Raw genomic sequence first — 12303 nt, 5'->3', positions numbered from 1 at the left:
TAGTGAACCTCAGCGAGTGCAAGAAGTCCGCTGTAGTCTGGAGGTGGGAGACGACAGCCTGGAGCAAGTAAGTCTTCAACTGCCAGTCATTGAGATAAGGGAAGACTGGAACCCCTGATCTGAGCAGATGAGCTGCGACCACCTCCATCACATTTGTGAACACCCGAGGGGCACTGGTAAGGCCAAAGGGGAGCAGGGTAAACTGGAAATGCTTGTGGCCTACCGTGAACCGAAGGTAGCGTCTGTGGGTGGGCAGGACGGGAATATGGAAATAGGCGTCCTGCAAGTCCGCCATCAGCTAGTCTCCAGGGTTGAGGGCAGACAGGACCAGAGCGAACGTGAGCATTTTGAACTTCTCCTTCCAGAGGAAGCAGTTGAGGGCCAAGAGGTATAGAATAGGACGCAGGCCTTTGTCCTTTTTGGGCACCAGAAAGTTGCGGGAATAGCAACCACGACCTATTTCTGGCACAGGGACCCTCTTGATCGCTCCCTTGGCTAAGAGAGCTGAGACTTCCTGGCGGAGTTGCGACAAATGATCCTTAGACATGCGATTGAAAGATGGTGGCATGGAGGGAGGGGTAGTCTCGAAGGGGAGAGAGTAGCCCCTTCGCACTATTTACAAAACCCACCTGTCAAACGTGATGGATTGCTAGTGGGGGAGGTGATGGCGAATCCTGCTGCCTACTGGCCTTGGATGGCCCTGAAAGGTCGGACTAGGAAGGCGTGGAGGCTGCTGCAAGGGGGAAAGGGTGGACTGGCCCGCTCGCAGGCTTCCAGACCCACGAGATCGCTGGGTCCCACGTCTGTGGCCACGCAGAGGCTGTGCAGCTTGCGTGAACCGGTGGCTAGCTTGGACCGGACGTGGCTGGGCGCCCCTTCTGTAGCCACAAAAAGCACTCGGGTGGACGGGAAGGCGCTGCGAGGCCCAAAGATCTGGCAGTATCCTGAGAATCTTTCAAGCGCTCCAGCGCAGAGTCTGCTTTGTCACCAAAGAGGCGATGGCCATCTATGGGCATGTCCATCATGGTAGACTGGACATCCCCCGTAATGCCAGATGTCCTTAACCAGGCATAGCGCCAAAGGGCTACCTACGTGGCAATCGTTCTGCCTAGTGAGTTGGTGGCATCAAGTCCACATCTTATTGTGAATTTGGCTGTGTCTCTCCCTCCGCCACTGCCTGGGAGAGAACGGCCCGGGCACGGAGGCAGCACTTGCGCAAGCGAGTCCCAGATGGGATGGGAGTATCGGCTCAAGAGGCACGCGTTAATCACAGACCACAGTGCTAAGCTGGAGGAAGAAAACAAGCTCTTCCCAAGAAGTTCCAGCTTCTTGGATATCTGTGGGAGCAGAAGGGAATGCGCCCTTGGAGGAAGAGGCTTGGACCACCAAGCTCTCGGGGAAAGGGTGTTGGGTGAGGAAAACTGGGTGGGGAATTCCAGTGGGGAATGGCAGCGTGCAACCGTCCTTTCCACAGGAGCCCCTGTGCTGGGCTTGGACCAGGTACCCAGAATAAAGTCAGTGAGGGATTCATTGAAGGGCAATAGGGGTTTGGAAGTGGATGCCGCAGATTGAATCGCCTCTGTCAGGAGGTTAGTCCTGACCGCCACTAAAGGAAGCTCAAGGCCCAAGACCTCAGCCGCCCTTCTCACCCGCACAGCGTAGGATGCTCCCTCCTCCATAGCCATGGTAGGGGGAGAAAACATGTCAAGGTCTGGAGAAGTGTCCAGACCACAGCCTTCACCCAGGTCCTCTCTCTAGTCCAGCTCTTCTATCTGGTCCGATAAAGGGTCCAGCGACCCCTTCCCGTCCTCAACACCACCTTTTGGGTGGTAGGGAACACCAGGGATAAACAGAGGTACAAAAGTACCCTCGGGCGACAGATCAGAGATCGACCGATGTTGGTCCGGCTCCGGGTCCATCTCGGGGGTGAGGATGGGGATGGCGTCGGCCTGGGGCACGGTCAGCGCCGGAGGCGCCAACACTGACACCAGGGAAGGTCAGGTAAGATCAACCGGCGTTGTTCCGGTTCCAGGCCTGAATCCGCGGGGGCCCCTCCAGGGACGGAGCCGCCGGCATCGAAGACCCAGGATGCCCAAACAGCTCTGTGGGGCCCGAAGGCACAGCGGCAGAGTCGGGCTGCTCAAAGGCGAGGTGGAGAGCCTCGTAGAACTTACAAGGTTGGGCAGGAGACGCTCCGGGTCCTGGATAGGGGGGAGGCATGGAGTTGTCCCTGCAGGTGGCACTAGAGATGGAGCCTTCGAGCGACAACGCTCCGGGTCCCGCGTCGCATCAGCCGATCAACGGGGAGATGGCGAAGAGCGCCGGTACTTCTTCGCCTTCTTCTTGTGCTACGACTTATTCGAAGACCTCAAAGATTTTGAGTGCGAGGAGGTGTGTGGGCTCTGCGAGCGGCCTCGAGACCTTCCTCTTGAACAAGACCGGGAGCGACGTGGAGCTGACCGCCGGGCCTCCAAGAGCTTTGGGTATAGCTCCCACAAAGACTTAGGATTCATGGCCCAGCAGTCGGAGCAAGACTTCGGGTCGCCGTCGTGCTCCAGACACCAAAGGCACACGAGGTACGGGTCTGTCACAGACATCAGCCTGTGACAGGCCTCCCAAGGCTTGATCATGGTCCGAAGGTGTGACATCACTCGCGCACAAGGAGTCGAAGACTCGAAAAACCAGTCGACAAAACGTCGAAAAAGTTTAGTCAAAAAGTGACTCAAGTGGTAGCTCTCTCCCGATCTGAGCTAGGCTGGCGCGGAAAAAGAAAGAACTGTGTCAGAACGCAGGGGCGGTGTCTAAGTAGACACCGCAACGTCATTCTGGTGACCACGACAACGACAACGGACGCAGAGTCGATCGATGCCACCCACCGACACGCAGGGGTACTGCTAAGAAAAAATTCTAAGGATCCAGTCTGACGCCTGGGGATAATACTAAGGTAAGAAATCTATAACTAACTGTCCCTTTCAGATTGGTAGTACAGCTGAAAACACGAGGTATATTACTTTCAGCAACTCATAATGAGGGCAGACATGCTTAAATCATATCCAATTCTTGTGTCTAATTACCCTACTCTGACACAAAGTTCCGCTTTATTTTAATGGTACGGTCTTGTGCTTATATAGAAGTCTCTTAATTGTAACAGATGGACAATTTCCTGAAGCACATTTTAATGTGTGAAATGCATTGGAATTAACAGAGTAAAAAAATCAGTTGAGTCATATACAAATTAATAGTAGAATAACATTGGTTTCTAATCAACAAAGCAAATAATTTAATGGAAGGATCGCTTTAAGATGAATCTATGAGGATACCTAGTAAGAGCACATCTAATAAGATTAGGAAGCAACAATTCAATGACTGATGATCAAACAGAGTCAGTCAGCGAGGGAGTGCACTGCTTAGATACTCTTGGATAACACTTCCATAGATATGTCATTAGATATATTGAGTACTACATGTCAGTGCCTATCGCCAGTCTATTCATAATTGGATATACAATATATTCAATTTAGATGATGATCCCATGGGATACTAACTCATTACAAGGTAAGCAAGTGCTCCCAGCAACCTCTAGCTGGCTGTTTTATGTTTTAATATATGGTTGTTCATTTATTTTAAAACACTGTCCAACATCAACAGAGGTCATTAGTGGTGCTTCGTCTTCTAATTTTGAATAAAACGTGTTGATAAACATTCTGTATCAACACAGCTTATTTCAATAAATGCATTGAGTGTCACCGTAATTGAGTTTTAACCTTTAGTTCTCTAGATGATTTCTGCAGTTTGCTAGGTCATCCATTAGGAAAGAGCTTGAACGAGGAAGACGGCTGAGGTGTTTGTGCCCTGATTACCAGTCATTAATATTCATTACTCTGAATCCAGGTCTTCCTCGACCCAAGTCCATCCCTGCAAACCTCTTGTAAGTAAGTGTGTCTTTTCTACAGTACTTCTTGGTATCGACAAGTCAACACGTGTGGAGGCACTATTTTACGAGGGCAAAAATGAGTGGAGTTTCATTTGAGGGGCAAGAAAAGCAGTACTACAATGGAAAAAGAATGAGGGGGTAATTAAATGTCTTTCCCAATAACCTTAGCAGATTAAGCAGATGTCTTTCTCTTTGGGGTGTAATCAAGAAACATTTTGAGTCACCAGCAAGCAATGGGGCAATCTTCAATTTCCACATACTGACACATTACTCAAAAATTCTTCTAAACCCACCCCATAAAAACAATTATCATTTGTGAAAAAGTTATTTGCTTGACTGACAAAACCACTTGGTGAAATGGAAGGAAACTTGGGTCTGTTTCTCTGTACATATTGACAAATCTCTGGTTCTTGCCTTGATTCTGTGGCGACACACTTCACGGAAGATAAGACGAGAACCGAAATGCTCATGAAGCATTTTGAGCTTATAATTTGTTACTTCCATAAAGGCACAAGTATTTAAAAAAACAATTAACAGAAAATCTAACACAAGAGAATAAATGTGCTATGGACATTTTTCATTTTTACCTTAGTTCTTCCAGTACGCATTTAGAGCACCTCATATTTTTATACTGTATTCCTGGTTCCAGTTCACATTTTTCATCGGCGAGGGCTAGGCCCAATAAACATTTGCAAGGCTCTAAAGTAGCGTGCTAGTTTGTTTGTTCTACCTCAAAAACCAGCTCTGCTCTTAAATTGTGGTTAAAATTCAGCTAGGATAAAAAAAAAGGCATATCAGAAATGCATACGGCCAGGTAATGCCAGGGTACCACTGGTTCTATAATTTGGTTATATGGATCCACCCACACATGTACCTGGGGCGCAACAGGGCTTATTAAGCACGGCTGGGTAAATGTGTGGTTTAGATTCCGCTCTCAATAATGAAAAAATTAATTTTTCTGTACATTTAAGCAGTTAACAAGCACATAAGGTTAACACAAAGTCCTGTGTACTGTAGAGAAATGGAGCACAGCTTCCTCCATAGTTATACAATTTAAATATTGCAAAGATGAACATCTTTAAAACATACCTGTTCCTTAGCATTTCACTTGCATTAAAAGGCATTTCAACTCTGAACATAAAAGACGCACAGCTAAGCTTTATTCAAGAAAAAAAAACTATGGCACATGGATTGTGCTCAATTTCCTTAACTCAGGGTGACAAATGCAAATAGCACAATCGAGGGACAGAATTCTGAACAATGTCAAACATTCACCCCAGTACAGAGATCTGGGACTAAATCTTTTTTGTGCTCCCCATGCCATTCCAGTTTAAACCCAGCCATTGGCAAATCAGTCTTAACCCTGCTTCCCATGGGAACAGTCCAGACCGAACTGCCAGGCCAGGTCCTCCCTGGACCGGAAACATGCGTCCTGGGACCGGTTTCAGGGTATCACCCCTCATCAGCCAGGCTAGCTTGACTCCAGTGGCATGGAGACCAGAGGACCCACATCTGGGCATACCATCACACTCGAGTTGACAGATGCAAAATGAACAATCGGTGGACAGAATGCTAAACCATGTCAAACATTCACCCCAGTACAGAGATCTGGGCCTAAATCCATAGTTTTTTTTGCTCTCCATGCCATTCCAGTTTAAACCCAGCCTTAGGCAAATCGGTCTTGACCCTGCTTCACATGGGATCAGTCCAGCCCGAACTGCCAGGCCAGGTCCTCTCTGGACCGGGAACAAGAATCCTGCGATCGGTTTCAGTGTATCACCCCTCATTAGCGAAGCTAGCTTGACTCCAGTGGCATCAAGAGCACAGAACAGACATCTGGGCATACCCGTCCCACTCGGGATGACAAATGTAAAAGAACAATTGATGGACAGAATGCTGAACAATGTCAAACATTTAACCCATATCTCTTGACTTGGGGTGAATGTTTGATTTGTTCCGCATTACGTCCATGATTTGTGTGTCTTTTGCTTTCACGCCCAGACGTTGGCCCCGGGCTCACTGTGTCACTGGATTCAAGCTAGCCTGGCTGAAGATGGGTGATACCCAAAACCGGTCCCAGGTTGCTTGTTTCCTGTCCAGGGAGGATCTGACTTGGCAGTTCAGGCTGGACTGTTCTCATGAGGAGCAGGGCCAAGACTGATCTGCATATGACTGGGTCTAAACTGGGGTGGCATGATGAGAAAACAAACAATGGATTTAACCCAGACCTTTTGACTTGTGGGTGAATGTTTGATTTGTTCTTCATTCCGTCCATCATTTGTGCGTCTTTCAATTTCCTTCACTGGCATCTAAGCTAATCCACAGAAGACTCAATGCGAAAAAGCGAGTTTTACTTCTCGGAGAAATGCCGCTGAATCAATTTGGTAACCAAGGAAAACACAATGACACATGCACACACTCTAAAATGGTTTCACTTGTGGTATATTTACATTTTAAAAAATAAGGAGTAAAAACAAACTAGGTGTGGTGTGTCACTTTCAATGTTGGGAATCCTCTCAAACCTACTTTATAAACGTGGAAAGAATAAAAGCATGGGACCCAAAACGAACTAAATGTGGCCAATGCTCTGTACGTCCCCTTGTTAAGATTTAAATTCTTTAGTGATGTTTGGCAATATTTCACTGGAATTCCAAATCAAGAAAGTTGGCAACAGGATCAAGTGCATTACAAGATGACTGCAGAATTCCTTCCCCAGACCTCAGTACTCTTTGCCACATCCTGAACAGGAAATTAGAAAACAGAAAACGGAGGAAGTATTCACGACTAAGCAAATGTCATCAATTTGTACTTGCCGTTTCAAGACCTGCAGGTTTAGCCAATTCAAACTATCTTTAAATATTAAGTTTCTAGGAGAAAACAAAGGCTCTGGTGCTGGATTAGATTTTGGATATGTCAAATAGCCAGTATGTAACAATCTAACGGCAGTCACCAATACTAACATTAATTCAGAGGACATCCTGCTTTCTAACCCACACTGGTGAATTCCAAAGTCATTTCTGAAATAGGATGTTATGTAGACGGCCTACATCTATATACCTTTTTTTTTTTTAAATGGGTGTATCCACCTATTAGCGGGGGTTCTCCACAGGACCATTTACTAAAAGACAGATAGAGAGTTAAATAAACTAGCATAGAAACAGGTCTATATTAAAAGGTCTTTTTTTCGGTATCAACATCCGGGCCACTCCCTGGGTTGTGGCCACATTTAAAATAAGCACTGGCAAAGCCAATCAGTCTAGTGTTGGCCACCAGCATTTCAGAAAAGTCAATACTTGCTTTGGATTTTGATAAACCATATTGTTCTGGAACCTGCCAGATCCTTATAAGTTCAATAAGAAAACTTTGGCTGAAAACAATCAACCCAGTGCCGCATGCTTTGTGTTGTAGCCGGAAAAAGAAAAATATGAATGACACAATCAGATATAAATATAATACACAATAAGTAAATTGTAGTTATAACTAGGCACATAATGTTAGCAAAATTAAAAGGTCTTGGCTAATGCCATACTTAAAAATGGCACTGTCTAAAAACACCACCAACAACAATAAAAACAGCCAAGGCATCTGGCAAAATCTTTGCAAAGCTGTCCCTTGCACTGGGCTTTAGAGATAAGGAAAAAAGACTCACCTGGACAGCAGCTGCCCAGTTCCCCATGAAGGGACTGTGGAACCGTCTGCAGAAACGGCATGAGGCATCGTGTTTGGAAGTGTAATCAGTAGGATTCTACTGAGAATCCAGGTTTACTTTGTACCATTTGTTCTGAAGGCACGGTGTGGTGCTGCTAATCAGGGAGTGGACACCCAGATCGGTGTTTCTGCAGTACTCTTAGTATTTTTTGTTTTCAGCAGCACCCTAAGGGTAAAACCTACCAGCAATGCTAACTACAATAGTTCAGACGTCTTTTAAAATGTTTGGGAAATTTGTAACATTCTCCAACATATTCCAGGACTGAAGTCACAAAATAAAATAAGCCTCCTGGACTAGCTTAGGGGAGCTATCCTTTCCCCAAATATTCTAGGACTGAAAGTAGCCTTGCCAACATCCATAAAAACCTCTGCTACCTAGAGGACACAACTGAACTCAAATCTTTGTTTTACTCCATGGAAACCCAACGGTTTCAGACAATCAGCCTCATGATGTACAATGTGGATGACGACACAGTGGCATAGTATGGAAGTTAGCTGATGTAGCAGAGCCCGCATTGACCAGAAAGAAAGGACGTCATTCCCTTGAGCCATTGTTCAGGTGATGATCAAAGGAGGTTGCAGAGGTTTCCCTCCATGAGGTTATGATTATTTGTAGATGGAAAAATTTCACTGGTGGCCTTCCTTCAGGAAATTCTAACATCATTAGACAGGATCGAAGGGGTAGTCTCCTGTCAATACCTGTGCCAATAAAATGGAACCATCTTCGAGGATCTATTTCAATAATAAACTTTCTAAGAAACTATTTATGAGCATGTATTTTCACTTCTGACCTAGAAGGAACCCAGGCTCATGAGAGAAGCAACTTTTTTGATAGCCTATGAAGTGCAGAATACTTTTCTTTACACTGCAGTTACTGCCTACTCCCTTCGCAGCCAACAGTAGAGCTAAATCATACAATTGTTCACAGAGTAGACATGAGCCTCTCTACACCCTTACCACATTTCTTGTGTTAAAACCCATAATAAGTTGAGGTGCATAGAAAATTCTCAAACAACAGTATACTGTACACTAATTCTTGACACCTTTAAATGTACTCACATTTTTTAGAGCAAATTATTCCACAAACCTTGATCGCCACTTATCGTTTGTTCTGCCTGTTTACATTCGCTGTCTCCACCTGTATTTTACCCCATATCGTCTGCCAACATTTGAAGGCACTCACTGCCTTCAGCCCCTCCTCACCCTGTCAGTCTCACCATCCACAGGACCCCCTACCATCTGCCTACTAACTGCCCTCCTCTTGTTACCCCATACAAACACCCACCACTGCACGCTCTCACGGGACACCTGCCTATGGTTTCATTAGCCAGCCTTACTTTTGTAGTTCCAGTGGATGCTGGTGACCTGGATCTCCTGCGTTGGGATGTACTCTTCGACAAACTTCTTTCCCTGGAGCCGGTGCCACAAGGTGGTCTTTCCTGTGTTCCTGTCACCACGGATGACAATTTTCACTGCAGAGTGAAACATTAAATTAGTTTTTGTTTTTTTTACTCATCTGTACAACTTTAAATTGAGCACAAAAAAACATTTTTCCATTTTTTACTGGCTTTACCTGTAATCAAACACATTTGATTGTAATGTAAAGAACAAGTCTTTACCTCAAGGTATTTCGTTCTGAGTCAGAGAAGCAAAGGGGTGGGTGAGGGGATGGGGTGTATATTATTATATATCGCTTATGATATTAAAGAGTGGATAAGACGTGGAACATGGTGATGAGACTAAGATGTCATAAGCGACATGCAGGATCCTTTTTCAGACAGGGGAACTGCTGACTTAAGAGCGCTTCTGATCTTGAAAAGGTCTGTTGAACAACCAGCGCCTGTTTCCCAATTTTGAAGGGTGCTGTGCTACATACCTTCCTCTGACATTAACAACAAATATTTAGAAGGACGAAAAATCTTCAATGACACGTAAAGCTGATACTGAACTTGAAGACTATAAAAGCATTTAACCTTGCGACTTCTTGGAAAGTGTAGTGCAAGAAGGGGAAGACACTATAGTATTAATGCCACACCAAAGCAAGAGATCCTAGGGCAGGAGAAATGGAAGGAGACCGTTTCATAGTACCTCAAGCTATCACAGTTGTAGAATGGAATTAGTACAACGAATCCCATTTTATTTAAAATGCAGGTTCCACAAGAAACTAAGTATGGCCTGAACTGGAAGAATGATCTATGAAAGGTGATTTATGAAAGATCGCATGTTACAAAGGTGCCAAGATCGGTGTTCTTCGACAACCACACTCCCAAGCAACCATTACAGAGAGCAATAGCATGGCCAGTGACAAGCACTGGCAATGCAATCAGAACGAGCGTTGGCTGCCAATGCAATTGGCTTTGCCTATATTTGCTTCCTTTGAATAGCCTTTGTTAAAGTAAAATAAAAAACATTCAAAGAAGGTAAACTGTGACAAACACAAGTACGGCCATCTTGTAATGGTCTTCATTATACTTGACAAAAGAAAAAGAAAAAAACATGTTTAGCTAGCCAACCAGGTGCACATGCACACGTGGCCATTTTTCTACCATTTTAAGGCTCCTTTAAGGATGGTCACTGCCTATGGTATCCATAGGGGTTATGACTTCCTGCAAGCAGCAAAAACAGCCTGCAGGTAATGCCAAAGGAGCTGCTGGAGCATGGTAGAATTGATTTTTAAAAAAGGGTTAAAAAGGGGATAAAACTAAATAAAATAAAAATTAAAAAAACACATTGGCCTACCGGTCCCTGTCACTGAAGGGGAATATGTTTAATATGGAACAATGCCATGTATTTTGGGCTAATCCGCTGCCACATGGTGTATGGTGTGGAAGAAGGAAGCACAAGGTGACTTCTACTACAAAAGTCTGACGAGTGTAGACTGGGAGGTGGCACAAGAGGTCTTCGTGAAGAAATGAGGTCCAGCAACCACGGTAGGTCTTGTTGGTGAAGACTTATTGCAGTAGCACAAAGTAAGGAGCCCACGATCACACTGCTAACTCAGTCAGCGCCTCTGAGGAACTGACAGAGTCCCTCAGAACACCAACGTAGTAGGCACAGAACATGAAACACCAATTCATAGGCAAACACAGGTAAGTTCAATGGTGGGCCGGATCAACAATAACAAGGGCCTATGACAGAGTGTCACGAGAGCATAACAAAACTAAAGAGTAAAAGTAGATCATCTTTCCCCTTATAAAAAAAACAGAGCAAAGAAATTCTGAAATGAGCCCAGTAAAGGAAAATAAAAAACAACTAAATAAAAGATTAAATTGACAGAGTAATGTAACAAAAATATTTAATGCATATAATAATCTTTGAACCTGACTGAAACAGAAACTACAAGCAGGCTTACTTCAAAATTCCTGAGAAACTGGTGCACCCAAGGTACTGGGCCTAGAAAGAAATCCTCATGAGACAAGTCTCTCCTAAAAACATTGTAATTGTTCACCAACACAGACTCATTATTCATATACCACCACTATAATCACAAATGGAATATCCTGTTTAAGGAGAGTCATGAGTAACAGAAGAAGAACAATCATTGACAAAGTCAATAGGTCTCAGCAATTCGAGAGAAATAGACCACATATTTTGCTGCCGGGCATACTTGTTGCCGATTAGACGAAGAATTTCCAGACTAACGTGCTTGGATTGGAGAGATGTGAACCCTTATTGTGGGGCTTCATCTTGAATGGATAAGAAACCAAGAATACTACTTGGATGATCACATTTTATTTACTTTGCCCTGATGAAGTTCCTTTGATAGGAACGAAACGCGTTGGCTGATGTCTAATCGTTTATTTATAAAGAAGAATAAAAGAAATACAAAGGACTTCCTTAAGAGTGCGTGACTTCCTTCCTGGTGCACCTTCCACAATCTTAGAAATCTTCTTATCTGGATCCCAGTGGAGCCCAACTGCGGTGGTTCCAGAAGTGATATGCACAGGACTCTCACAATTTTGTACTAAGGATTGATAAGCTGAACCATTGGGCAGCCGCGGTGTGGAGCTTCTTTGTAAGATATAGACACTGTCAATGGTAATGCATTTGTGTACGACGCGGGGGCTGATGACATTGACATTTGGGTTTTCGGCAAAAGAATGGTCCGGTAGCTGGTGTTGGGCATTATGTCACCATTTAGCGCTGGGGGAGCGCAGTTTTGCGCATTAGAATTGAGCTCCTGTATCTCCTTCCTCAATCATGTGAGTTATATACAGAACCAGCATATATCATGGACATAGAAGAAGGACTATCATGACACAAGGAAGTGACAGAGCGGCTAGATCGACAGGCTAGAACGCAAGTAGAGAAACGTTTAGAGCGGACCGAATAGGTAAAAACTTATTTGTCAGCTATTGGCCATATCAAAGGCATGCAAAAGCTTATTTTACAAATGTCATCTGCAAACAGTCTGACAATACTTTCAAATCACATGAACAAAATGTTTAGTTTTGTAATCCTTGGAGGAAGATGAAATTCTAGATGCGATCATACTTTGGTCATAAATCAGATTAAAAGAGGGTGCATTGAAATCTTACTCTGCTCTGGTAAGCCCATTCATGTGATTACTTACTGAAAGTTGAACATTTGCTAAACAGAACACGCATTGCACTAAAAACAATCTGCAGGGGCGTGGCAAAGATGGTGACAGAGTGAGATGT

General features: G+C 44.6%; 1 protein-coding gene across 3 annotated transcripts in view; it reads right to left on the bottom strand.

Moving 5' to 3' along the window:
* Positions 1-12303, bottom strand: part of RABL6 (RAB, member RAS oncogene family like 6) — a 374256-nt gene that overhangs the window by 308877 nt on the left and 53076 nt on the right. For all 3 annotated transcript variants that reach the window (XR_014963001.1, XM_085610983.1, XM_085610992.1), the window contains exon 2: positions 8980-9114. Coding sequence is in view for 2 of the 3 variants with exons in the window: in XM_085610983.1 (XP_085467109.1) it covers positions 8980-9114 (135 nt within the window). In the remaining variant the exon portion in view is untranslated. The remainder of the gene's footprint in view (positions 1-8979; positions 9115-12303) is intronic.

Source organism: Triturus cristatus, chromosome 1_2 (genome assembly GCF_964204655.1).
Source record: "Triturus cristatus chromosome 1_2, aTriCri1.1, whole genome shotgun sequence".
NCBI classification, from domain to species: Eukaryota; Metazoa; Chordata; class Amphibia; order Caudata; family Salamandridae; genus Triturus; species Triturus cristatus.
The sequence above is the reverse complement of the archived record's forward strand: the minus strand, read 5'-3'. Positions and strand labels throughout refer to the sequence as shown.